This window comes from Mirounga leonina, unplaced genomic scaffold (assembly GCF_011800145.1).
Source record: "Mirounga leonina isolate KUSES-001 unplaced genomic scaffold, KU_Mleo_1.0 Mir_126, whole genome shotgun sequence".
NCBI classification, from domain to species: Eukaryota; Metazoa; Chordata; class Mammalia; order Carnivora; family Phocidae; genus Mirounga; species Mirounga leonina.
In genome coordinates, this window is record NW_023270314.1 from 32,169,043 (window position 1) to 32,193,276 (window position 24,234).

Below are 24,234 nucleotides of genomic sequence, written 5' to 3' on the forward strand. Positions count from 1 at the left end.
AGAGAGGCAACAGCCAAGCCATAAACTGCCCGAAGCAGAGAGTAGGAACCCAGGTTCAAAGCTGGAACCAAGGCATTTGGGAGAATGAACAAGGGTCTGTGGGAGCTCGTTATCTGCTTCTTGCAGCCATCAGCATGCTGAGAGAACTTCAAGAAACCATTTGTGAGTGAACAGCCTTTACTCAAAAGCTTGTGTGTCTCCACATTGCTTTCAGGATAAGATCTAAAATTTCAGCTCCAGGAAACAACTCCTATCACATCGGGCCCCAACTGGTATCTGCAGCCTTGTCTCTTGCTGCTTCCGCTCACGTAAATATGCACCTGCCGCACTGAGTCTCTCAGTCTTCTCTAATCTTTGTCAGCCTCTTGTGTCTATACATCAGCTGCTCCCTGTGTCTGGAATTCCTTTAGCAAGATGTCTTTCTAATTAGTTTAGAGGTCACTTGCTTTACCTAGCCTTTCTGGTAGAGCGCATGCCTCTATCATAGTCTTTGAAAATATATCTCTCGTGAGTTGTTAACATGTTTGTACTGCCTAAACTAGCTTCTGAAGAGCTGGATCTCACCTGGGTTAGTGCTTTTAACAAATCCCCTCATGTCACTGGGAAAGCACCAGCTTGCTATCAAAGTGTCAATGTCTATTTCTCTAGGTAGAAGAGTTTCTCCAGGTTGATTCCCATGTTCTCTGCTTCTTCAGTTTCAATTATATATCTGGCTCCTCCCCTTCTTCCTACCCCTTTTGAACTGATGAGCTGGTAATTCTGCCTTCCAGGTTTGGGGTTTGTTTCATCCCTACATGCTTCTCAGTTGTCTTGGTCTTGCACACTCCTACCACCCCAAAGGGCAAGCTCTGCTCATCCTTCTGTCCTGGTTAGGCTTTTAGACCAGTCCCTCTGGATAAGCACCTACTTTCCTGGAAGGGGGACTAGCTCATTTGTTGCTGAATCCACAGTGTCCAACGTGGTATATGGAACTTATTAGACTCTAATAACATTTGTTTGATTGAATTGGACAGAAACACACTGAAGGAAATTGCAGAGACCTTATTCTCCTGAGGATCTTGCTAGCGACACTGGATTAGAATCATCAAATTAGAGAGACTGTGCTCTTCCCCTTCTATGTATTATGGAGACCAAAGAAGCCCAAAGAGCTTATTTTGTAACTTATCAATAATGCAGACTGGTGCTTTCTAACTGCTGTGCTTGACAGAGTGGACCTGAAGGCAGCGTGCACCATGAGTACGTTTGTGCCTAAAGCCTGTGAGCCTTAACAGCTTAACCGCACCAGAGCCCCAGTGTCTGGTACCTAGACATCCTCTCTTCAATCAGTCCCCCACTGATCAAATACGGGAAGTGGGCAATGAAAGATAAATATTATGTTATCCACCCCACGGCAGATGTGCTGTTGAATTTGTCTCCTGCTAAGATGGGCTGCAGTCAAGTTGAATCACACAGTAGGCAAGCCCAAGGAGCTCTCTGAATTGAAAGATTGCACTTGAATTTCTTGGTATCCTGTCAGACTGGCCTCTGCAACTTTTCATAAAACGAGCCTGAGATTTATCAAGAGTTAAAAGGTTATTGTGTTTAAATTCTGGGATTCTGATGTCCACTCTGCTTAGGTGAACCAGACAGCCGATTCTGTTGATAGTAGAGAGTCTTTGAAGTAGCCGGTGGTGTCAGCTGTGAAAGAGCACTAATGAGCTTTAAGGAAAGCCTACTAACATTAATTTGATTCTTTCATCCGATTTTTTTGTCAGTAATATGAGGGATCAAAGATGCATAAGAAATGCTCTCCACTGTGGTCTTATGACCTCAAATAGAGGGTTCGTTTTAGTAACGCACACACCAAAATAGCTATAAAGCAAGTCGGTTATGTTAGGAGACATATGATGGACCAGTAGTAAGTGCAATAGTACTCAGAGGGAAAAAAGAGTCCATCTCAAGCTGGGCCTGACCTTGTAGCCCTTTCAAGAGTCTACTTTCCACAAATAGGCTTATTGATTTCCAAAAAGGTTGAGCAGCCTGCTGCGCACCAACCCTTCCCACGAACCTCAACCAGTTCTGCCTTGGCTGCCCGGTACCCCCATGGAAACTGACCTGCTGAGTGCAGTCAGTATTCAGGATTGTAGTGCTCCTTCCCTGGTGACATGGTTTCTCGATTCCTAAAAGGAGGCTCCTCAGCCTGTGTTCCTGAACTGATGTCCTTGCAAAACTTCTTTCTTAATGTGAGGTTAAAATACTGTGTTTCTGTTAAGTAACCCCCCATTCTTGTGGCTTCTATACTTCAATTCTCAAGCTCACAGTTTCCCTTTACACTAACTCCCCCACCTCTATTACCCCCAGTTTCTATAACCAATTTCCCAATTTCTGTTGCTAATTTTGGCTCCTTTTCTAGGGACAGTTTGTTAACTTAAATACTTGGAAGTTGTTTAGTTGTTGACAGTTATGCACCACTAAGTGATTAAAAACCACCTTCTATTGTATGTGCATTAAGCTGAGAGCACATATTACTTTTTATTACATATTTTAATAGCTTTATTGAGTTAGAATTGATATATAATAAACTGCACATGTTTAAAGTATAAAATTTGATAAGTTTATATATATATTATACACCTATGAAATCATCACCACAATAAGAATAGTGAACATATCCATCACCCCCAAAATAATCATATTTAAGTGGAGCTAGCATATATAAATTAACTACAATGTTCAGGCTTTAGGTTTTAGGAGAAAACAGCTGAGTGTATGTGTGTCTGTGTAGAATAATATGTGAGTATGTAGAATAATGTGTGTTTGGAAATCAGCTTTCTCATCACTTTGGAACACTTAACCGCTTTTATTCTTACAATGTCCAATTCATTGCACTCCATGGTCTTATTTTATCATTTGCTTGCTAAAATAGGCTAGTTTTTTGTTGTTTTTTTTTTAAAGATTCCATCTATTTACTTGACAGAGACACAGCGAGAGAGGGAACACAAGCAGGGGGAGTGGGAGAGGGAGAAGCAGGCCCCCCGCGGAGCAGGGAGCCTGATGCCGGGCTCCATCCCAGGACCCTGGGACCATGACCCGAGCCGAAGGCAGACGCTTAACGACTGAGCCACCCAGGCGCCCCAATAGGCTAGTTATTTTAAACATCGCAGTGTGTAAATCACTATATATTTGGATTTTTTATCCTTTGCATTATGCTTACATTAATGGTTGCTTCATTTTTTAAAGGAAATTTTTCTTTTGAGAAGAAAGAACATTTTGTAGATTCACTGCGGTGGAAATTCTTGAGTGTATTTAATAGGGTTACCTGACTGTGAATATGAAGCCAAACAACTATCTAAAACTAGCGGAGTATTCTCTTAGAAATCTCCCTTCTGGGGCGCCTGGGTGGTGCAGTCAGTTAAGCCTCGGGCTCTTGGTTTCAGCTCCAGTCGTGATCTCGGGATCATGGGATCGAGCCCCATGTCAGACTCCCCGCTGGGCGTGGAGTCTGCTTGGGACTCTCTCTCTTCCTCTTCCTCTGCCTCTCCCCCCTCAAATAAATAAACAAAATCTTAAATATATATATTTAATCTGCCTTCTTAGGGCCAAAGGTTATATTAGGTCATGAATCAACCTGGGAGATAAAGGTAAAGGGACTCATTTATAGGAAATGTTCACCTTTAACTAACCCTCCATGGCCCCATCGAAATAGGGAGATACATAGAGTAGATAATAGAAGATGACCAAATAAAACCTCTGCAATGAGATCCCAAACTATAGGTCATGTTTTATGGTACATTTGGGATCTTTGGCCTATGACAAAATAAAATCTGAAAGTCACAGCAGTAATTTAAGACACTGAGAAAAAGAACACTATCATTAATGCAGGGATTGGGGAATGATTTCCTCAAAATGTAGACACAAGTAACTGGTTCATTTTGTTCTTTTTTCATGTTTTCATATCATCTTAACATCAGGCACCAAAAATCACTTTGTAAATGCCTTCCTTGTGGGGAATTCTATATAATATGAAGAGAGCTGGTAGTAATAATAACTATTGGCAGGAGTCTTCTTTTTTAAATTAGGAAAAGATAATAATTACATGTAAAATTTCAGAATAATTAGCTTCATTTGTAAAGGATCCTATAATTGAAGATTTCTGTGAGATTCTAGAAACACAATCAGAGTAGAGAGAAAGTTTGGGTCAATTAGTCAGAGAAAATAATTATTTTAAAGAAAATATGTACAGGCTTTTGAGAAACCCTTCTAGAGGGTGAATATAGGACTTTAATTTCAAGATCATCTTTAAAAAGGGTAGGGGGCTCCTGGATGGCACAGTCGATTGAGTGTCCAACTCTTGATTTGGGCTCAGGTCATGATCTCAGGGTCGTGAGATTGAGCCCCTCTTCGGGCTCTGCGCTCAGTGTGGAGTCTGTTGGAGATTCTCTCTCTCCCTCTCCCTCTGCCCCTCCCCCACCTCTCTAAAATAAATAAATAAATCTTTTTAAAAAATTAAAAGGACAGGCTATAATGGATATTATTCATCTACCTCATAATGTTGAAGAATGAAGAGACATGTGGGAAAGCAAACCAAAATTACCACTCTACCCCTTTGATAAAATTAATCTTTTGGAAAATTTTACGTTTTCTGTATCTGAAAAGGTTATCAAACTACATGTAGTGAGCAAAATACTTAGTTAACCTAGTTAAGTGATAAAAGGTAATTTTTAAAAAATTGAATAACTTTGCATTTCAGACTTCACCACATACATAATATTAAAAGTAATATCCCAAGGCTCTGCACTGTGAATCCCTGGTTATTAGCAAACAGAGCAGTCATTTTCTGGGATCAGTCTCCTCAAAGTATAGGTAGAGATGCTTACAGGTGTGACCTGTGTTTTCCTGAGCCCCTCCAGTTTGTGTGTTCAGGATAATTTCACTTTCTTTGAAGGGATTCTAACAGATAGTGTTCCAGGCGAGTGCTTTGTCTTATGAGTAATCAAAGCTTTTGCTTTCATTTGCTTCTTTTTTATCTGGTGACTTTAACACAGTCATTGTGGGCTTCTCCATTTCACGTTGGGCATCAGGTCCTATCTTTGTTACCTTCAGATAGTCTTCTGGCTCTTTCCCCACACCTAGCATCATCTCCTCATCACACCCTTTCCTGTTTTTCCAAACACCCAATCCATCTGGGATTACCTTTTTGAATTTTTCAGACTTTGCTGCTATTTACAAAGTGAGTAGCTCAATTTTCTCTGTGTGAGCTAGGGATGGGAATTGGTGAGGGGGCAGAGAAGACCCTTAGGAGAGGAGGAGGCCATTCATAGAGAAAATGGAAAGGAAAGGAACCAGGGAGCACATATACTAATACATCTGGTTAGGGGTGCCTGGGTGGCTCAGATGGTTAAGCGTCTGCTTTCCACTCAGGTTGTGATCTCCAGGGCCTCGGATCGAGCCCTGTGTCGGGCTCCCTGTTCAATGGGGAGTCTGCTTCTCCCTCTACCTATCTCTCCCCCTGCTTGTACTCTCTCTCTCTCTCTCAAATGAATAAATAAAATCTTTTGAAAAAATACATCAGGTTGTAATCCTGCTACACCAGTCTTTCTTGCTTGCTACATTATGAGCTGTTCAAAGTCAGGTCCCATATTCTCTCTATTCATATGATCTCCAGGGTCTACTAAAAAACAGGTTCTCAGGGGCGCCTGGGTGGCTCAGTTGGTTAAGCGACTGCCTTCGGCTCAGGTCATGATCCTGGAATCCTGGGATCGAGTCCCGCATCGGGCTCCCTGCTCAGCAGGGGGTCTGCTTCTCCCTCTGACCCTCTCCCCTCTCATGTGCTCTCTCTCTCTCTCTCTCATTCTCTCTCTCAAATAAATAAATAAAATCTTTAAAAAAAAAAAACAGGTTCTCAGTCAAACTGATATAATGAATGAATAAATTAATTAATATAAATGTGGACATACATGTCTTATGTATTTTACATATGCTTCTAGAAAAAATAACATCCATATTCAGGGGAGAAGAAATAAGAAAGCAGGGCAAGTGATACATAGATTTCCCATGCCTGTGAATTTGAAAGATCTAGATTTCAGGTAGCTTATATGGGGTACAGTATTGAATTAGGGGAATATTAACAGCAATAACAAATTGAGCCAAAGTGCATTATGGCCTAATCACAGTAGTTTATTTTTCCCGTAACTGTCAAAGTAAGTGTTTCTGATTGGCAGGAAGTTTAGGGAATCAAATTCCTTCTCTCTTTTGCCTCCCCTACCCCCCTTTCTCCACTCTGTGGGACCTTGTTAACTGCATCCATCCAGCAGAAGGGGAAGAAAGAAGGTGAGCCCAGCAGTCCTGCTTCCTAAAGCGTTGGCTGCTCACATGTCCCTGGCTGAAACTCAGGTATTCTAGGTGTGTGCCAAGCAAGAAGAGGAAATAGGTTTCTATGAACTGTTGGCAATCTCTGACACAAATAACATTTTATAACTATTTTTATTCTTTCTAAGAATTTATCTTATTAGTGGGTTCTATTACTTTTTTTCAAAATAACAAGAAATTAAATATGTGGGTAGAGAAATTTACAGCAAATGAGATAGAATTCATCAATTAATTTTCCCTGCCTATCTAATAAATTTCACTGTCCTCGTTGAGGAATTTCTTTTGTTCTGTAGGCACAGGAGATATTAGAGGGTAAAGAATTACAGAGGCTGTCTGCATAGTTTAGGGAGAACATGCCACTAAGGCATAAATAAAGGTGATTTAACAAAGGTTTTTCTGTTTTTTAATCATTTGCTATAGGAAATTAGATGTGTAGAGTGTTTAATTTTATAGTTGTGTGTTTCAGCTATTTTTATGGATTATATTTGAAATAGTTCTAGTTAAAAAGTGGGACAAATTTAATATTTACAATTTAGCTTCAAAGTCCCAAATTTAATTGAAGCAGTTATTGTTAGCGTAACTCTGAAAGAAAATACTGGTTAATCGGTTAATAAAATGACAGCTATCAGTATATGCCATATTCCTTAAATAGCCAAAAAAAAAAAAAAATGTGTAGCTTAATCTTTTAGGTCTGCCCCTCTGATGTTCTCTAAGTCCAAAGATCCTTCTTGCTTTGTGCTGGTCACTGTGGGCCTAACTTTAAAAGACCAACACTTAAGTTATGTTCCTAAGCCCACTACAGAACCATTTCCTTTGAAGAAGAACAATGGCTTAAATAAGTTTATTTCATTAATGCTCTTTCCATTGTTTTGAAACACTCATATCTGAATTCAGATGCTTCCCACTCATGACTCAGTCCTGTCTGTTGAGGATGAATTCATCAGAGGTCAACAGATATTTTCTGAGGCCTACTGTACACCAGACTGTGACCTACAAACAGAGGGATTCAAAGATGAATAATGTAATATTCAGGCCCTCCGAGGGCTCATATTTGGAAACAACCTAAGTGTCCCTCAGTGGAAAAATCGATAAAGAAATTGTGGTATATACATACAGTGGAATGTTATTTGTCCATAGAAAGAAGGAAACCCTGCCATTTGCAACAACATGGATGGACCTTGAGGACACAGTGCTAAGTGAAATAAGTCAGACAGAGAAAGACAAATAGTGTTTGATCTCACTTAGATGTGCAATCTCAAAAAGCTGAACTCGTAGAAACAGGGAGTAGAATGGTGGTTACCAGCGGCTAAGGGTGGGGGAAATAGGAAGATGTTGGTCAAAAGGCACACACTTCCAGTTATAAGATGAATAAGTTCTGGGGATCTATGTGCAGCATTATGACTGTAGTTATAACAATACTATATTATATATTTGAAAGTTGCTAAGAACGTAAATCTTAAATGCTCTCACCACAAAAAAAGAAATGGTAGTTATATGAGGTGATGGAGCTGTTAGCTAATGCTATGGTGGTAATCATTTTGCAATATATAAGTGTATCAAATCAATAAGTGGTTATCTTAAACATATACAAAGTTATATGTCAATTATATCTCAACAAAGCTGTGCAGGAGGTAGGGGGGAGACTAACAGACACTCAGCTGACTGTGGAAGTTTCAACAGCAAGTGCAGCGGGATGACTAGAACCCAGACAATTGGAAGGGCATCCTAGATAAGTAGGACTTGGGAAGAGCCTTGCAAATATTGTTTTGATGAGTCAAAGTAAGGGGATATGTATTCCAGAAAGAAGGAGCTTTGTAGGCAAAAGAATGAAGGCAAGAGAGTCCAGTTCCTGTGCAAGGAAGGTGGAAGGTCAGTACGAGTCTCAGAGCACACCATCTGCAGAAGATGAGACTGGATGGCCTTGGTCATCTTCTTGAAACATTAAATAACATGAAGGATGCATATGAGCTATTCTTCTAATCCATTCTGCTTTTATCTATAAACTCTGTATCTATTGAGTAACTATTTATAAATCATAAAAACAATGGAGTTTAATTTCAGAAGATTCATAAAATGAAGAAATATACAAAATAAAAATAACTTGTCATATTACCAACTGGAGATAACTGCTATCATATTCATGAATGAAATCCATGTTTACATACTGCAATAATATTTTATTCTTCACCTTGATCCTGCCTTTTGTACGTGACATTTATCATAAGTGTTTTCTCATGTCATTCCTGATTTTCAAAAATGCTTAATAAGCTGTATAGCATTCCATTTTATGCATGTGCCATAATTTATTGACTCACTCCCTCTTCACTGTACATTTAGATCATTTTCTTTGCTCTAACAGCACAATACCGAAATAGTACAGATAAAGCTAGACTTCCAAATGCTTCGTGTTGCTGATGAATGCACTGAAGCTACCAGAAGGACAGACTTCTTACCCTGACTCTTTACAACATTGGAGCCTGCCTCTGAGCAGCAGGGGGATGGATTCCTGGGCAACATGTGTGCCGTGGAAAACGGCAAGTAGCTCGTGGCAGCTGTGTTCATATAGAGATTGTGTTTCTTTGGGGTTTATTCATATCAGTTCTCTTATCATTAGATAAATTTTTGGAATCTGTGTGTGTATGTGTGTGGGGGTGTGTGTAAGTAGTGATGTGATGGAAACTGGATACAAAAGATAGATAAAAATCCTTGGCACTTAGTAGCCAAACAGCTGTCAGCTACATTTCCTCTCCTACTCCCTAAGATAATCATAAAAATGTGAACTAAAGGGTTTTTTTCTTTATAAAATACAGTACCCAAGTACAGAATTAGTCTGAGTCCATAAGATCAGACACTCAGGACCAGAAACTCTTTGATCTAGCATTTGGTGTTGCCTTCATGATAACATTGGATTGTGTAACTGATCAGAATGATCCTAGAGAAATAAGTTGTTAAAGTGAACAAAAAATATAAGTAGTCAGGAACAGGTTTGATTAAGTGGCCTCATATTGACAGGACCAAAAGTTGCCATCAGTCTGCGTGGCCGAGGTTTTAGAGCACCATAAGAGAATAAACCTATCTTTAAGGAACCCATAGTCTGTTCCATTTCGTTGTAACTGGAAGCAGTTATTGGTTTGCTCAATCACTTTCTTTTTGGTATTTTTTTTTCCCTTCAATTATCCATGTGGGAGAGATGTGATGTTTTGTCACCGGCTGAGAAACCTGTGTCAAGGCAGTGGGAGGTTCAGCAGAGATGGAAGCAGTGGTTATAAGAAAATGGTCTGCCAGTAGATAGCCTGTCAGAGACCTGACACTTGCTCAAAGCCAATAGAAGCCATCCTTCGGCACATTTCATGGTTAGGACCCACTCAGAGCTGTATCTGAGGACTTCTTATTCAGATATATGGAAAACTGTAGTGTTCCATTTCTTTGATTATTGGCATCAGTGACCTCATTTGGCTCAAAGCAGGATTTCTTGTGATATAAGTTTGCTAGTTTGCAAATAAATACAGGATACCTATTTTGACTGTCATCTTACTATTCCTGCCATGCCAGTCAAAGCTCATTTTCCTGAAAAGCCAGTAAGTGAGCTCATCAAAATGCAGAAAGCCTTTCTTAGCACTGTATTAACAATTAGAACACATGCAGTAAATTATTACACAAAGACTCTCTAGCCCTCTTATTCCTACTGGATTCTTTGAGAAAAATCAGCTTCTTTCTTCTCCTTCTGGAAATAATCTTGAGGTAGATCAAGTAGGCAGTCTAATCCTTGCTCTTAGAAAGTAGCTCAGGGAAGCATAGGAATTAAGACTTTCCTGTTTTTTACCCTGATTAAGAGCAGTCTACTTATTATTGTAGAACTAGCAGATGATTCACACTCATGTTATCATGGGAGCCTAACTATAATGTCATCTAATATATGAAAAAAGCATTCCTATTTTAAAAGTAGGTACTTGATTACAGCGATGAATACAGAAATGAATAAATGTTTTAAGTAATTTGCTACTATTTGCAGGAATAAATAAGGAAGTTTCTGCTCAGCCATGTTTTACTCCGGTGGCCTACTCTTCACTGATCAGAGTTTCAGGGTGAAGTAATATCTCTTTCCTGAATTCACATATTTCTTCATCTGTATTATTCCTTTAGGCCTCATGATATCTACTTTGTATCTGAGTTGTTTATGCTAATGCTATATCTTTTTAATTAGGCTATGATCTCTTGAGTATATCCCCGTAATATCTAACATCTGTGTTTTATATGATAGACATTTGATATGTACTTATTGAATGAATGAGTATGTTAAAGTATTTCAAGTCTCACATCATATACATTAGCTGCCTTGTAAAAGGGATAGAAGCTGCAAAGATGTTTAAGCTTTAATAAAGGAGTTTTCAGAGTTTCTTTTTGTTAAATGCTTTGTTCAACTTGTTGCTCATACATCAGAGGGAGTTTCAATGCTATGTTAAACCAGAAGTATTTATTCTTAAATATATATCAAGAAGCCATTGGCAGTGCTCCTTAGCATTGTTGGCAGTCCTTTCTTCTCCCCTGACACCCTTTCCCTTGGTTTCTATCAGACTTGTGATCTTCCCACCTCACTGCTAGGAATTCCTCCTATAGTCCCTCTTTCTTTTCTACCTCCCTCATTTTCCCCCAAGGACTGCCCTTGGTTCTTTCTTGTCTCTCTCTAACTTCAACTTTAGTAGTATCATCCAGCCAGTTCTGATTTTTGTAGCATCTTGTGCAATCAGTTCTGATTATGCTCCCATTGTGTCTCCAGCCCTGGTACCTTTTTCCAGAGCTCCTGTCTCATTTTTCTCTCCATCTAAACATCACTACTAGCAGAATTGCTATTCTATTATACTCAACATTTCTACAATGAAGCTTCTGAATATTCTGATTGTGTATTTTTTTATGTATATGAAAGAAAATAGACACGTGGTTCAAAATCTCAAACGACATAGAACTTAGAATGAAAAGCAGTAGCTCCCTGACTTACTTTCTAGAAGCCTTTCTTAAAAGAAGTTCCTTCTCTGAACTGCAGGACCATAAAATGACTCAAAGACTATTTTCTTCTATTTCCCAAAGATGGTACGTGACTGGTACCATACCAGAGATATAGGAGAGCAGTTAATTTATGGCCTACACAGGATGACTTAAGGCAAGTGTAATTCTCTTATGAAAGTCCAGTTGACCCAAGATGCTAGGAGGGACCACTTCTAATTCTTCTAGTATGTTCATAGCATGCTTTAATTAGTCAATTTTAGAAATTATCAATAACCTTCTTGCTATGAAAGATGAGGATTCGCCTCCCTATACCACCACTCTTCCATCTGCCCCTCATTCTCATGCAGGTTACCTTTTCTGCCTTCAGCAATATATATTTTCACCTTCATTTTTTGTTTTATCTGCTCTAGATAGCATTTCTTGATTCTCCATTATGGAAAATAAAGATATTGCTTCTACTCTTTACCTCCATCTCCCAGCCTCTGTCTTCTCCTTTCTCCCACCTCCTGTCTTTTTCACATTATCAAGACTGATAAGTTCTATTCAGCAACCACAATGAAGTATCGCATGCTCTCACTAATTGATTAGGTCTAAAATTTGAAAATCCTTAGTGTTTACATTATTGTGACCATGCAAATATTATTTACTAGAGAGACAAGTAGCGTATGTAGAGTAATTCTTATCTTTAAAGCATTTTGTTTTGTTTTTTCCTGAAGTTTCTGATTGACAGTAATTTTTCTTTTATACTTTTATCATAAATTCATTATTTAAAATAAACTCTCCACCATATCTTCTGGCATATAGACTTCTGCATCAGTCTGCATTCAATCGGGAAGAGGGAGCAACTACAAGTATTATGGGAATAGGGAGTTTTATCTAGGAATTAAGATTTACACAGGTGTGAGAGGGTCTTGGGGAGTGAAGATCTACAAAGCTGCAGCCTGAGGATTTGAGAAACACTCACTTATTACTTCAGAATGACACACTAGAACTGGTGAAGAAGCCAGAGCTCAGAGGAACCACTGACACTGATTGCCATGACTCCCCCCAAATAATGGCTTCTTCCTCACTTCTCTCTGGCAAATCTCAGGAGTTTCTCTCCTTGTTAAACACAGAACCATACAGAGAAAGGGCTCTGGGAAATGTAGCCCCCAGTCTTAGAAATGAAAAATGGTTTGTAACAGCGTATATTCCCTATGTTTTTTTCCTAATATACTTCCCTTCTAAAATCCTCCCTGAATGGGAGATAGGATCAGAGCAGAGGTATGACACAATCTGACATATATTTTAATAGGATCATCTGGATGCTATGAATTCAGAATGGACTGTAGGAGGGAAAAATAGAATCAGGGATATTCATTAGGCTGTTATATTAATTCAAGTGAGAAATGATGGTGACATAGACTGGAATGGCAAGCATGAAGGTGGCTAGAAGTGGTGATTAGATTCTGGATATATTTTGAAGACATTGCCTGTAGGATTTTTGGATAGCTTTGGTAAGAGGAGTAAGAGAAAGAGAGAAATTAAGAATAAATCCAAAGTTTTTTGCCTGAGTAATGGGATGGTGTTGCCATTTGATGTGGTGGGGAAGACTTCAGAAGGAGCAGTTTGGTATCCAAGTGGAAACATTGAGTGAGAAATTGAATAACTGGGTGAGAAAACAAATGGGTTTGGGAGAGAAGAGAATGATCTGGGAGAAAGTGTGCATGAGGTAGTGTATTATTTTCCTAGGGCTGCTATACAAGAGTACCACAAACCAGGTGGCTTAAAATAACAGGAATTTGTTACCTTGTAGTTCTGGAGGCTCCAAGTCCAAAATCAAGGTGTTATCAGGGCCATGATCCTTCTGAAGACTGTAAGACTCTTTCTTGCCTCTTCCAGCTTCTGGTAGCTCCAGAGATTTTTTTAGCTTGTGACTATATAACTGCAATTTCTGCCTCCATCTTCACATTGATTTTTTGTATGTGTGTTTTTCTGTGTCTTCTCTTCTGAAAAGGACACCAATCATTGGATACAGGGCCCACCCTAAATCCAAGATGATTTTACATCAGGATCCTTACCTAATTATATTTGCAGAGACTCTATTTCCAAATAAGGTCACATTCTGAGTTCCAAGTGAACATGAATTTTGGGGGACCATTATTCAACCCACTACAGATAGTTTTTAGTGTATTGATGGTGGTTGGGTATTTAAAGCCCTGGTACTAGATAAAACCACTGTGAAGCTAGTAGAGAGAAAAGAAAAGATCAGAGACTAGATCCCTGGGGAACTCACACTTTTGGAGATTGAGAAGATAAGATCTGCAAAGAAGCCCAAGATATAGAGGCCAGTGAGGTAAAAAGAGAACTAAAAGTGGTATGTCCTTGCAAAATGAGGAAAGTATTTCAAGGAGAGGGGGATAAACTACTAGTAGGTGTTTCTCTGCCTTGATTTAAACCTTTATAAAATATTTTTTTAAAAAATACTACATGGACGTAAATTTTCTAAGGAATTGTATATCCTAAAATATCTTTATTCTGCTTTCATAGATATTTGACAATTATGCTAAGTATAGACTTCTAGGGTCAAAATAATTATTTCACTCTGTTATAGCATGCAGTGTTACACGTGAGTAAAATGATGCTAGACTACTTCTCATCCCTTTATATGTAACCTATTATTTCCCTCTGGAAAATATTAAGATTTGTATTTTATACTGATTGTGAAATTTTACAGTGTGTATTTAGATGTGAGTCTTTGTCTTGTTCATTTGTGAGGCAGTGTTGTATATGGAGTAAGGGTTTGATCTCTGTATCTAGGGTGTCTGGTTCAAATTCCAGTTTTGTTTTTCAGTAGTCTTGGAGAAAATTACTTAAATTCTCTTAAAAATTACTTGCCTACATTTATTCCTCTTTAAAATGGGGAACATAATATTTCCTACTTCATGGGACAGCTGTCAGCACTAAGTGAAATATATAGGTAAATTGCAAGGAACAGTGTCTGCTACATAGTAAGCCATCAATAAGTATTGACTACCAGGTCACTATTCATTAATTGGAGACCTTGGTTTGGGGCCTTTTAATCTGAGGACTCTATAGTGAAGAGTTGTTATTGTTTCTAAACATATTTTTCTCCCATTGACTTTTCTGCTTTCTTGGTATGAATTTTGTCTTTAATCAGAAGCTGGACCTTTTAGGTTAGAGCTCTTTGCTTTTTTTCTATCATATTTTTCATCTATCTTCTATATGTTATACTTTTCAAGAGACTACTTCTACTTGATCTTCCAAGCCTTATATTACATTTTAAATTTTTTCAGCTATCGTATTTTTAATTTCCAAGAACTCTTCCTTATTCTCTGAATATTCCTTTTTTTATAGTACAGTGTTCTCTTCTTATGGATGAAATATTCTCTCAAATCTACTTGAAGATATTAATAAGAAATGTTTTAAGTTCTGTCCTATAAATTATTTCTGTTTCCTTCAGGGTCAATTTTTCTGATGGTATATCTTGATTTTTCTAATAACCAAGTAAATGTTATATGCTTTTCTTAAGTATTTATTGTCCCTTGAATTCACATGAATGTTTAAGAGTGAAAAAATAGAAAAACTGATTATGAGCTTTGATATGAAGTTTAAGTTTGTTGACTGGCAGACTTAAAATAGGTGCGCTAAAAGAGAACCAATTTTGTTCTGTTTTGTTTTTATAATTTGAGATCTCTAATTGCTGAAGTGAAGGGACTTTGTTCCAAAGGATGATAACTCTTATATTAGCTGCCCAGTTTCTTCCAGATATTTTATCTATTTTCTTTACAGAAGAACCATCCATTCTGGCTTTAAGGGTGATTGCTTTTTCTCAGCAGTCTGCTCAAGTGGGAGGAGGTGGATGGGTTGATTATTCATCAGTAGGCTTTTAATTAAACCAGCTACTTTCAACTCCATGTCTCACATTAGCTTAACGTGGTATTTCACGTCTCTTTGGAATTCTTCAGGGAAAATTACTACCCTTATCACCTGTAGCACCCCATTACTACATATATATTCTAGGCTGTGTCTTCCTTTGCTCTGACTATACCACTTCACCTATATTCTATTTTCCAAGGAAAGACAAAAACTTACTGAATTTTCTTTTCTGCTGGTGGTGTTTTTCCTTTTGCCTTTGTTTATATAATCATCACGTTATACACTTTAAATATCTTACAGTTTTATTCATCCATTATATCTCCATAAAACTGGAAAAAATAAAATTGTTTTTTTAGAAAGGAAGGTAAAAACATATATTTAAGAATAAATCCTGGGAAATATGCATAAGACATCCTTTCAGAAAACTACAGACTATAAAAATTATTAGATAAAGAGGAAATATATCATGCATCTGGATTAAAAGATTCAATAATGGAAAGATGTCACATCAATCCATAGAATAATTCAGACTTTCCCCTCCCCCATTTTTTGTTTTGTTTTTTGCTTGTTTTGTGGTGAGAAATTCACAAAGTGATAGATGATAAGCTCAAAGAATCAAGATACTTTTGAAAAGCAGGGGGAAAAGAGAGGGCTTTCTCCAGAACTGAAGTTATTCTAATTAAGTCAGAGTAATATTCGCAAATTTAGGCACCACACCCCACCCCTAAAGAAACCTTATGGTAGTTGCTATTAAGGCAAAACAAGGAACACATAGGAGAAAGTACAAAAAGCAATGAGCACTAGATAGCCTTTGGAGTCAAGGAAGGTTTTCCCAAAGGAAATTAATTTTAATATGAGACAGAAACAGGTGAAAAATCGTTAACTAACTGGATAAGGCAATGAGAAAGAGAGAGGAGCATTCTAAGCAGTAGGGGCAGCATAGGCAAAGACTGAAGGAAAAAAAAGAAACACTAAGACCCCAGGAACCACAAGAAAAATCAGGTTGTCTTGATCTTCTTTCTCTGTATGGTATGTCCCCGGACATATGTAGTGTGAACTTAGCCAGTCTTACACCAACACAGGGAACATGAGAGGGCTTTGTACACTGACTGAAGATAAGCATTTGAGAAAAATATGCTTCCTTATCCCTATTTCCACTGTTTTTTCCCCTCAAGTCTTTATTACCTTTTCTCCTAGATCATAATATACATCCTCATAGGGATATGAGACTGCCCCTAGTTTTGCCCAGTCCCATCTGTCCAACATAGAAGTGCTACCCTGTTCCTCCCAAAGTATGGCTTAGATCAATCACATCACTCTACCGATACTCTTCAGTGATTGTCCACAGAAGAAAAGACGTTCTCTGATCCAAACTCTACTTGTAAAACTGTATTTTCCTCTGCTCCTTTCCAAGTAATCAAATGACATAAGTGAGCATGCTTTATAAACTATTAAGGCTTATTTCAGAGGTGCAGGTGGAATTTATACATATTAATAGCCTGTATAAGCCAGGTACCACTCCCATGAGGCCTTGTATAGTTAATGGTAGGAAACAGCAAACTAGTAACAGAATTATTTCTCGTTCAAAACCAGAAAACTCAGAGAGATTTGGCAAAATATTCAAAGTTACATATCTACAAGCCAAAGAGCTGGAATTCACTCACATTAAGATATACACTGCGATATCTCAAAGCGGAAGCTATTTCTGCAAGTGTTGGTCTTGGGAAGCAGCCTAATGTGGGAAAGAGAGCACTGGACGTGGCAGTTGAGAGGGTTCAGGTCTGTTGTGTGAGCTTGGGCAATGTATTTGTTCTCATGGCTTCTTTGTGACATAGGAGTAAGAATATCTCACATGGCTGTAGTGAGGACTAAATGATATGATATAGTTAAGTGTTTTGTATTTGTATTAATGCTTTTTTGAGAGCAGTCATTAACTTCCTGATCATGAGCTATAACATAATGAAAATAATTTTCACTAAATCTGTAATGTTATTACCCAACTTGTGAAGAGGATTTTATGGTTTTCCAAGTTTATTTACATATGTTGTCCTGTTTTATTTTCAAAAAAATGAATATGAAAAAAATCAGTCTTATGAAAGCTTGGACAATATTTTATATCCTGATCTGGTGTAGTTATTAAAAACAACATAATGCTTAAATGAGTTTGCATTCCTTGAACACTCACATCTAAATGTTAAAAGCAGACTCCCCAGAAGCTCAACAAGAGACAGAGGGAAATGACCTTGTGATTAAAAAGAAATGCTGCAGATAATCTAGAAAACAAATAATCCACATGTGGGTAATCAAGAGTTGATTAATTGTTTTCAGGATGTTTAATTGCCTGCTGTTTATCAATATAATTTAACTGCCAGTGCACAGGACAGTGATATAAATAGTCCAAGTACTATTTTTTATGAGAAATGATGTCAGGTTTTTATTAATGATAAAGAGGATGAAAGACAGAACTCTCATTATTTGACTTTGCCATTAAAAATAATGTGCTCATTTTAAAGAAGAACTGAATTTTCTTCTGTATAGAGTAGCAACTAATCAGTTTCCTCTTAGCTTAAAAGAGAGCAGGTTAAACTAATGAGCAGGGTCTGTTTTAGGCATGGGTGATTCTAGACATTTGCACATTTTTATTCTTAGTTATGTTATGATAGAAATAACTTTTACTGTGTATGAGAAAAAAGTTGCTTATAACTCAGATGTCTCATTCTGTAACTATATTTAATTTTACAAGGAAATAATTTATCATTCTCTGAAGTGACCCTTTAAATGCTGATGGCAACAGCCATTTTCAGTTGAAAGCAGTGGTCCGTGTGACATTCTAGAAGGCATCCATTCTTGTGTTGTCATACCTGAGGGAGACAAAGAAAACAAGTCACTGACTAGTGTGAGCTTTTTTTTTATTCATATCTTTTTCTTTCTTGTTTTTCTGCTCGTTGGTTTGTTTTTAATGATCACCTCAAAACATATGTGCTTTCTAGAAAATCTATCCTCAACAGTGCCTTCCACTTTTATTATCTAAGTCGATTTTGGTCCCTGGAGTATGACTACTGTTCATGACTGCTGTTGGATGGCTAAATATTATTTGGAGTTTGGATTCTCTGTGCTCTGGGACAGCATTTTAATATCATCACTAGCTGACTGTTCTAAATGTTGCTACTGAGGAAGTTTTAATTGTCCCTAGGGAACTGGGAACTAGTTCCTTTCTAAGACAGAATATGTAATGAAATCATGGGTTTTCATAAAATGTATTTTTAGTTTTCTATATAATGTACCTACAGAGTACAGAATTAAGATCCTTATAATCAAGACTAAATCATATGAGCTTATACATTCTGTACTAATCTTTTTGAATATTTTTATTGAGTTTGGAAGGTAATTTGTTCAAACCTGGTAGTTCTCATTTGGAATGAAATAATAACATTTTTCTCTCCTAGGTCTGCTGTTCCCTGTGTATCTAACTCAATTAGATAATGCGAAGTTTGGGTTTTAGCTGACCAAAAGAAAATACCCAAGAAATTAATTCTTTGAAATTTTGTCTTTACTGTTTTCTATATGAATCACAATATATGCGTATTTGAAAATGCGCAGCACAATATGTGTGTCATTTATATGTAAAACTCATAGTAATATTCAAATTTGTGTATAGATAAAATATACTTACTTTTTTTTAAGATTTTATTTATTTATTTGACAGAGAAAGAGCACAAGCAGGGGAAGTGGCAGGCAGAGGGAGAAGCAGACTCCCCGTGGAGCAGGGAGCCCAATGCGGGGCTCGATCCCAGGACCCTGGGATCATGACCCAAGCTGAAGGCAGCTGCTTAACCGACTGAGCCACCCAGGCGCCCCAAAATATACTTACTTCTTAAATTGTGGATCACATCTCCATTCTTCACTTACTAAATATTTACTGAATAACTAAGAACATACATACCATCAAATAGCTTACAGATGAAGCTGTTTGTTTTAGCTTTGGCTTTAATTAGAAGCATGAACCAAACAAACATGCCTTCTGGTGGGAAGTGCATACTTCAGTGATTCAAGCACACTCATTTTCTGCTGACTTTCACCAAAGCAGAAAAGTTTGCATACACAAATCAATATTAGCAGGAACATGAAAGAGTAAAATGAAGTACTACATATTATCTGGCTAGTTTTTCTTCACTATCCTAAATAACAGCAAGTATATAATTTGAAGCATGGCATAGACATCCTAAGTATTTTATAAATTGAGTCATATTTTATTTTTTTATTTTTTATTTTTTAAAGATTTTATTTATTTATTTGAGAGAGAGAATGAGAGAGAGAGAGAGCACATGAGAGGGGGGAGGGTCAGAGGGAGAAGCAGGCTCCTCGCTGAGCAGGGAGCCCGATGCGGGACTCGATCCCGGGACTCCAGGATCACGACCTGAACCGAAGGCAGTTGCTTAACCAACTGAACCACCCAGGCGCCCCTAAATTGAGTCATATTTTAAAGGAATTAAGGTATTTCACTACATGAAGAATTACTCAGCAAATCTTTCTGAAATGTGAATAATCGCTCCATACTGTATTTTGGTGTTTTCAAAACTTTAGCCATTTATATACCAGCTTCATCATTTTTGTTATATTTGTATAATGTTTATACCAATATTTACTTAATATTGTTTCTGTAATATCTCTCACTTTTTAAATTTAAATATAATGTCACCACAGTACTATTAGTATCACTTGCTATAAATGGAAAAATGTCAGAAATATAAATACGTAGCCATTAAAATCCTGTATTATCACCTAAATAACATGCCACTGGTGCCAGACATATGACTTGTTGGGAATCACTGTCCCATATGATTGTAAATTCAGATTTTTATAAGTTTAATTCTCTTAAAGCACAATTTAGATGTCTATTAATCTCAGTGAGGGCAGAAGTTATTTCTGCTTTGTGCTTCCTTGTTTCCCCAGTACTTAGTACTTGGCACATAATAGGCATTCAATAAAAACTGAATGGCAAATTAATGAATAGTGCATATATTTGCATATTCATCCTCTAAAATACTACTTAGTAGTAATAAATAATAACACAAACAGGAAATGAAAGTACATTTTTTAAAAAAAGGAAAATACATTTTGTGCAGCATATGTTTGTATCCCCAGTCTTTAGAGCACGAAGTAATATAACGCACAGCATTCTTATTAAACTTTAATGAGCATGTTTGTAGCTCAGGGAAGGGTGCTGCAATGTACAAGAGAGAAGTGGGCACAAGGCAGTAAGGAGCGGGTCTAGTGATTGGGAAGAGTGAGGAGAGAAAGTAAGGGAGAAGTAAAAATTGAAATATATATCGATGTCATGAGATCCAAGCTAACCCCGCAACTGTGTTCAGGCAATAAAAAAGGACTAAGTTAAAGGCTAAATATACATGCGAAAGTTGTTTCAGTGGAGAAGGATCTGTTCCATTAATAGTTACTTACAAATCACCAACACCAATGACCAGATTCTTCTAAAACGAGATGCTCTACAACATCCCCCTCATGGACTTTCTTCCAATAAACTCACTTCTAAAGCTGAAACCCCAACCTGTTTTTTTTGTCCCTCCACTTAAGAAATGACATAATCAATTTTCTGCATCATTTGGGCTAGAAGAAAAGACTGTATTAAGCTGAAATGAGCATAGCATTTTAGCCCCATTTATAATTGGAGATTCATGAGTTAGGGAGGCACCTGAAATACAAATAGGCTGTTTCATAAAGCCTAGGAGGCCTCCGTAAATGGAAGCAATCCATATCAGCTATTTGTCAAGAAGTCAGTGGTTAGCTGATTTGACCACTAACAATTATTTTGACAATAGGAATTACTGACAGTAGGAACTAACTCTTCAGAAGAGGAATTACAGAGGCAAAAGCATTCTTAGTTCAGAAATGATGTTAAAATTTTGCAATGATATTATATATATATAATATGTATATAATATATTTACCTTTTAGGTAAATTTAGGTAATAGGCCAAGCCTATTACCTAATCTAAGAGAATGGCTTGCACCTTGTTTTAGTGAAGGGACTCTGGGTTTGTCAGGAAGTAAATGAGTGATGACTTATTTCTCTTAAAAAAAAAAACTATTTATTGATTTACTCAAAAAAGTTGTCTCTTTCAAAACTGAATAGAGAAAACGAGAAATTTAAAAAAGAAAATGAAAGGAATATATACTTCCAAGAATTTGGAGTTAAATGAGACTGAAGTAGGAAGCAAGTAGATTCTTTGGAGCTGAAGTGGACTGTCTTCCCTCAACTGAGGGAAGACTCTAAAAAGCAGCAGGCCTTCCCTTCAACATGAGGGACACCGTCATGCCTGGTCACTGCAGCAAGGACTGAGACGAGGTGTGGGAAGCATATAAGAAAGGGCTATCCGATGTTGGTGAGTGGAATCTTCAGTCATGGCAGAGGGCTGTCAAGATGGAAGTAGGGTTCATGTGGATACTTTTGGCAGCTATGATGATGTGCTACCATCTTATCATTTATGAGGTTCTGAGTCAATCAGAGCATCCAGAAGAAGGGGGGCACTCCGTAAGGCAACTCCAGGAATTACTTTTTCCTCTATGAGCAAAGGAAGAGACTTGGATTGGTGCTGGATATTCTCATCATTAACAGACTGAATGAATAAACCCATAGCATCAGATAAGATTTTTAAATGGCAGCATGCCATTTGACCCAAAAAGGAGAATAAAGGGCTCACACTATTTGGGAGTAGTAATAAACCATTGCAAGAAATATGTGAGACTGAAGATACCTAGCTCTTTTTGTTTAGACAGTTTTCCCGATTTCAGCCTGTGTCTGCTTGTAGGAAGGAACACACCCCTGAAAGTCAGGTGACCTTGGTTAAATCCCATAATTTCCTTTTGCCTCATTTTTCTTTCATATGTTCAATACCCTATCTACCTGGCAAGACTTTTTTTTTTTTTTTGAGGGTTGAATGAGGTAATATATGTGAAACCCATTAAAAAGTGACATCGATGGTATGTATTCTCGAAAGTATAAAGCATGTTGCTATTGCTACTGGAGATGAATGAGATTTTAGTCAGGGTGGGTAGGTTATGTTTATAGTAGTAAAAGATCCTAACATCTCAATGGCTTAAAGCAAAAAGCTTGATTTCTTGCTCATACTCCATGTCCATCCCGACTAGGGGAGGAATATGCCCCACATCACCCTCACTCAGGGACTCAGGCTGATCTTTAGAGCCCCTGGAGACTGCTGGTCGTTGTGATGGGGAAGGGTACATGGAATCACAGGCTGCATCTTAAAGTGACACATGCCACTTCCTAATTGGCTTCATGCATTCACATGGCAATCCTCGCTTGTGTCCAGAAGAAGAGCGAGAAATATATGGTGAGCAGCACTAATTGACCCTCAGATTGTTTCTCTTCATTTTACCCATTTTGGATGACTTCTGCAACAGAGAAGCCATCCAGCTATCTCTCCTGTTACTAATACCACTACCTTCTTTCTGTATAGCTTTCAACAACCAAGTAGACATTCTTGAGTTTCTCTTTCCTCAGTTTTAAGGATTTGCTGGCACTAAAACATCTAGTAGCTGTCTAGCAGAATATTTTTCATTTTGGGCAGAGAAAAGCAGCAATTGTATAACATCCCGTTTTTTTCTTTGCCAAACAGACATTGACGAGTGCTCTGATGGCTTTGTTCAGTGTGACAGTCGTGCTAACTGCATTAACCTGCCTGGATGGTACCACTGTGAGTGCAGAGATGGCTACCATGACAATGGGATGTTTTCACCAAGTGGAGAATCTTGTGAAGGTCAGTACAAAGAGAAGAACTAGAGTTTAAGAACACCTTTTGAACTTGAAGAATATGCAGTAAGGTGTAAGTAGTAGACATTGATCTAATGTTTAAGTTATTGGTGATTTTTGCTGTGTGTTTATACAAGGATGATTGGGAACATGTTACAATCTAAACTTTGCTAATTATGATAATTAATTGATCTTTAGATGTTTAAAATTTGTGACACTAAACCAGTTCCCTTTGGATATTTGCAACTGTTGAAGGGTGTTTTTAAAATGAAAAAACCCACAGTATCAGATAAGATTTTTAAATGGCAGCAGGCAAAAAGCTGACCCGAAAAGAACTAGAAAAACTAGATGAGGCAAGCAAGATAGAAGGAAAATAGAGGGAGAGGAAATATGATAATGATATGGCCAAGGATAATATTCACAGTATGTGCTACTCTGGGCTCTTCCTAATGTATCACTTGGCTGGCAAAGTAAGAGCTGTTTAGTGAATGTTGAATGTTGGATACAGAATGTTGGCTTTGGAGGAGATTTCAATCTCATAGGAGTGGAAAATTTAATCAGGTCATATTTAATTACTTACCATTAATTTTGAATTATTTTCAGTGAATTGACAACTCTGCCCCTCTGTAGCCCCTTTTAAAGGGCATGGTTTTTAGAAAGCAGGCAGGCTATACAAAGCCTCATGAATAATTGCCAGGGAAACCACCCAGACTGAAAGGATTTGCCATCAGAAGTTTGGCACAGGAACGGAACACAGAGCAAACCTCAAGAAGTTATAATTTTCTCCATTTGTATTTACACCTTCATAAATTAACAACCTGAGAGAATAATGGGACTAAAATGACACAGCAGTGAAAGCCTTGGAGAATCTAACTTAACAGTACTTGACACCTAAATGATAAGCTGTCTTTTATTCTTGGACCTCAAAGGGTTTTCACACAGAGAAAAGTGAAGCGGACTTGGGTGATGGATGTTTCCAGTGCACTTTGCACTTTGCTGGCAGCTGCAGAGCTTTGGGCCTTAAGCAGAGGGTTCATCTGGATTTTTTTTGCATGGGAATGGAAATGCTGTTGCCTTACCAGGAGCTAAAACCTGGCATTTGCAAATAACCACTTAACTGTGGTCTGAGGGCTTTGCCTTGCCTTCCTGAATGTCCCAGAGTGAATCCTTCTGGCCCTGTAGAGAATGCCGGGAACCATGGATTGCTCATCAAGA

General features: G+C 37.8%; 1 protein-coding gene across 1 annotated transcript in view; it reads left to right on the forward strand.

Moving 5' to 3' along the window:
- NELL2 (neural EGFL like 2) overlaps positions 1-24,234 on the forward strand; it is a 324,025-nt gene that overhangs the window by 276,907 nt on the left and 22,884 nt on the right. Inside the window, exon 16 of the mRNA XM_035002828.1 lies at positions 22,886-23,026. Within this exon, the coding sequence (XP_034858719.1) occupies positions 22,886-23,026 (141 nt within the window). The remainder of the gene's footprint in view (positions 1-22,885; positions 23,027-24,234) is intronic.